Raw genomic sequence first — 3,269 nt, 5'->3', positions numbered from 1 at the left:
AGGAGAGAAGAGAGATCGAAAGAAAAAGGAGAAAGAAAGAAAGAGAGAAAAAGAAGGGAAAAGAGGGAAAGAGAAGAGAAAGAAGAGGAAAAAGAGAAAGAGAAGACGAGAGAGAGAGAGAGAGAGAGAGAGAGAGAGAGAGAGAGAGAGAGAGAGAGAGTGAGAGAGAGAGAGAGAGGACAGTGACGTCAGACGGGTTTTCGAGCCGACCTTGACGCGATGCGATAGACCATCCTTTCCTCCGACTCCCTCTTCCAACTGGACTCTTCCTACCCAGGTCGCCTTTTTTGTGGGAAATGAATTAATGTCACATTAACTTGATTAATCACCCCCCTCCCCCCTCCCCACCCTCCCTCTATCCTCTCCTTATATCCCTCTCCTCTCCTCTCACACCCTCCCCCTCTCTTGATTATTCCCTTTACCCCCTTAACCCATTGCTTATTTATCCCTTTCTTTTCTTTTTCTTTTTTTTCTTCTTCTTTAAATAAAGCATTCTTCAATTTGTTTATTTTTATTTTTTCAGTTATTCATTTTGTCTCTACTCTTCCTCTTCCGTCTTCCTCTATCTCTCTTTTCGTCTTTGGATGCTTTCCTTCTACCGGGTTCCCCCCCCCCCTTTTTTTTATATGTGTTTGATTTTCCACCCTTTCGCCTCTTTACATTTTTTTTCGTTTTGGCAACCATTCTTCTTCTCCCTCCCTCCCCCCCTTTTTTATATATTATCTTCTTACTTTTCCGCCTTTCGTCTGCCTTCCTTTGGCTCTTCCCCAGCCTCCAGCCTCCAGCCTCTTCTGGCTCCCGCTGCCTTTGCCTGGACCTCTGCTCGCGTATGCTGTGGCAATTGCTGGGGGGCATCACTCGAGATTAAATAAAACCCCCAAAAAAAAAAAACACAAAAATATTTTAACATTTTTTTTTAAAATCATATATATATATATTTACCTTTTACGGGGAGGAAAGCGAGCGCCAAGAGAGGCCTAGGGCAGACAGGCCTAAAAGGGATATAAAAAAAAAAAGATCTGCCTATCGTGTTGTCTGGCCATTTTCTTTGACCTCGAGATGAGGGCAGCAGCAGCAACGTGCGCCCTACCCTCCCCTCCCCTTCCTTCCCTTCCTCTCCCCCCCTGTCTGTCTACCTACCCTACCTACCTACCCTCCCTCTCTCTTCCTCCTCCTCCTCCCCCCCGACCCACCGAGACCGACGTAAGCCCCTTTCCCTCGGTGCGAACAGGTGCCCCGGTACTTTCCTTGCTCGCTCTTGCGCCACTCGTCAGCAATACCCCCTCGTGCTGGAGACAGTCTGATCGTCTTTAGGATATTTGATCTTTTTTTTTTACTCTTCATTCTATTATTCTTCTTCTACACACAGGTCGCGTTCGTGGAAATGCAGTTGAGGCTGCTGGATGGTACTTTAATATATCTGTAGTTCTTCACGCATACATTTTATAATAATTGCCCGAAGTTATGACCCGTGGGGGGACATTACATAAATTACAGAAAGTATAGGTTTTATGTGGCTATAATTTTTTCGGTTCTTGCTTAAGGCTCTGGGCGTCCAATTTCATCAATGGCTGTTAAAACATATCAGGAAAAGTTTCACTGACGTCCTATGCATGTATTAAAAAGAGTTACATTATGTACTCTACAGTCCCGCACACTGAGAAGGTTCCGCAATCCTTCACACGCGCGTGGTGTGGACACGCCTCCTCCTACTCCTCCTCCTCCTCCCCCCTCCCCCCTCCCCACTTTCCTCACCACAAGGTGTACCTTCGAACTCCATGCGACACCTGCACTTACCTGGTTCGGCGAAGCTAATGATCTCCGACGTCTTGGCGTAATAATCATCTTCCAAGAGGTCCTCCTCGTCCTGTTGCGCTGGCACCTGCGGCTGCTGGAGGAGCTCGATGTCCTCTTGGGATCGGTAGAGAGTCTGGATAAGCACTTCCCTCGGGATACTGGAGGTCACGTTAGGCTTGGCTCTGAGGCCGAGCTTGCTCAGAATTTGCTGTTTGATGCCCTCAATCCGGAGGGTGTCCAGGGCTCTGGCGTCAGGCACAGAGCGCGCGTGGTAGTAACAGTTGGGGCAGTGACGGGCCTCGACCGGTGCCTCTGGGCGAGCGCGAGTCGGGCCGGCCAGCACAGCCAGCAGCGCCGCCGCCACCACCCACAGCCTCCTGGCGGTGCTACTCATGAGTCCCGGGCACCGCGTCCATATTAGGGGAGCGTGCGTGCAGGACGGTGGCCGCTGCCTCACTGAGCTGCCGCCCGAGCCAGACAATCCCCAGACGCAAGCCTCGCCGCCGCCCAGGATGCCAGCGGCCGTCAGCCACGCCACACGCAGCTCCCACCACACACAGTAGGGCCCACCACACGGGTCCCTCCACATCACCACATGGGCTCCGACGGCGCGGTTCCGACCACTCGAAAGCCAACCACACCGCCATGCTGGAACTACCACATCGCATCCATTCCGGGCTCTGGCAATGACCTCGCCAGTCTACCTACCTACACAGGTCAGGACAAGTTACCATGCATGACACGGACGGACCCACGCGTGTTATGTCACGCGGCTCCCCCTCCCCCCCTCCCCCTCCCCCCCTATTCTGACGCCGCCACAAAATCACACACCATCGCTGCGGATCCCACCGAACTGCACTCAGACAACTACCATCGCACGGAGCCTCGTCGCCACCCCAATGCTATGGTTTCCGAACGAATTCCGTGCTACCACAATGCTAACCAACAACAACCACACGAGACCTACCTGGCTATCACACTGGTCAGACCACGCTCCCCCAGCCCTCCAGACCCTCCAGACCCTGCAGGCCCCGCCAGAGCAATCGGCCTCAGATGCAGCGCCGCCTCCACCGCCTCCACCGCCTCCGCCGCCGGCGTCAACGTCAGCGGCATCACGCCAGAAGACGCGGTAGGACCCGCCGGCCTCGGTGCCTCGTGCGGCCCTCGTAAGTCAGGGCGCCGCTCCCGGGTCATGTGCCAACTGCATGTCGCCCCTCCGTCGTGCATACCTGCATAGACGGCCCTTCAGCCACAGCTCGTCCGGAGGCCCGCCTCGCGCCTCGCCTCGCTCCTCACGATGACAGCTCAGCTCCTCCTCCTCCTCTTCCTCCTCCTCCTCCTCCTCCTCCCTCGAGCTGACCCTCGAAAGGACGGGACACAGGCTTCGACACTTGTAGACGGTCCTCGACTCCAGGGAGAGAGAGAAGTTCCTTCGAGGCTATTGTTCCCGCCGGCGGCCATGTGACCGTCTG

General features: G+C 54.2%; 1 protein-coding gene across 1 annotated transcript in view; it reads right to left on the bottom strand.

Annotated features, from left to right (window-relative positions):
* LOC122248697 (inhibin subunit beta) overlaps positions 1–2,272 on the bottom strand; it is a 140,972-nt gene extending 138,700 nt beyond the window's left edge. The window contains exon 1 of the mRNA XM_086534556.1: positions 1,798–2,272. Within this exon, the coding sequence (XP_086390682.1) occupies positions 1,798–2,191 (394 nt within the window). The 5' untranslated portion in view covers positions 2,192–2,272. The remainder of the gene's footprint in view (positions 1–1,797) is intronic.
* Between the last annotated feature and the right edge of the window lie 997 nt (positions 2,273–3,269).

Source organism: Penaeus japonicus, unplaced genomic scaffold (assembly GCF_977035675.1).
Source record: "Penaeus japonicus unplaced genomic scaffold, GWHDUDI00000001_assembly GWHDUDI00000041, whole genome shotgun sequence".
NCBI lineage: Eukaryota > Metazoa > Arthropoda > Malacostraca > Decapoda > Penaeidae > Penaeus > Penaeus japonicus.
This window is presented reverse-complemented; position numbering and strand designations above follow the sequence as displayed.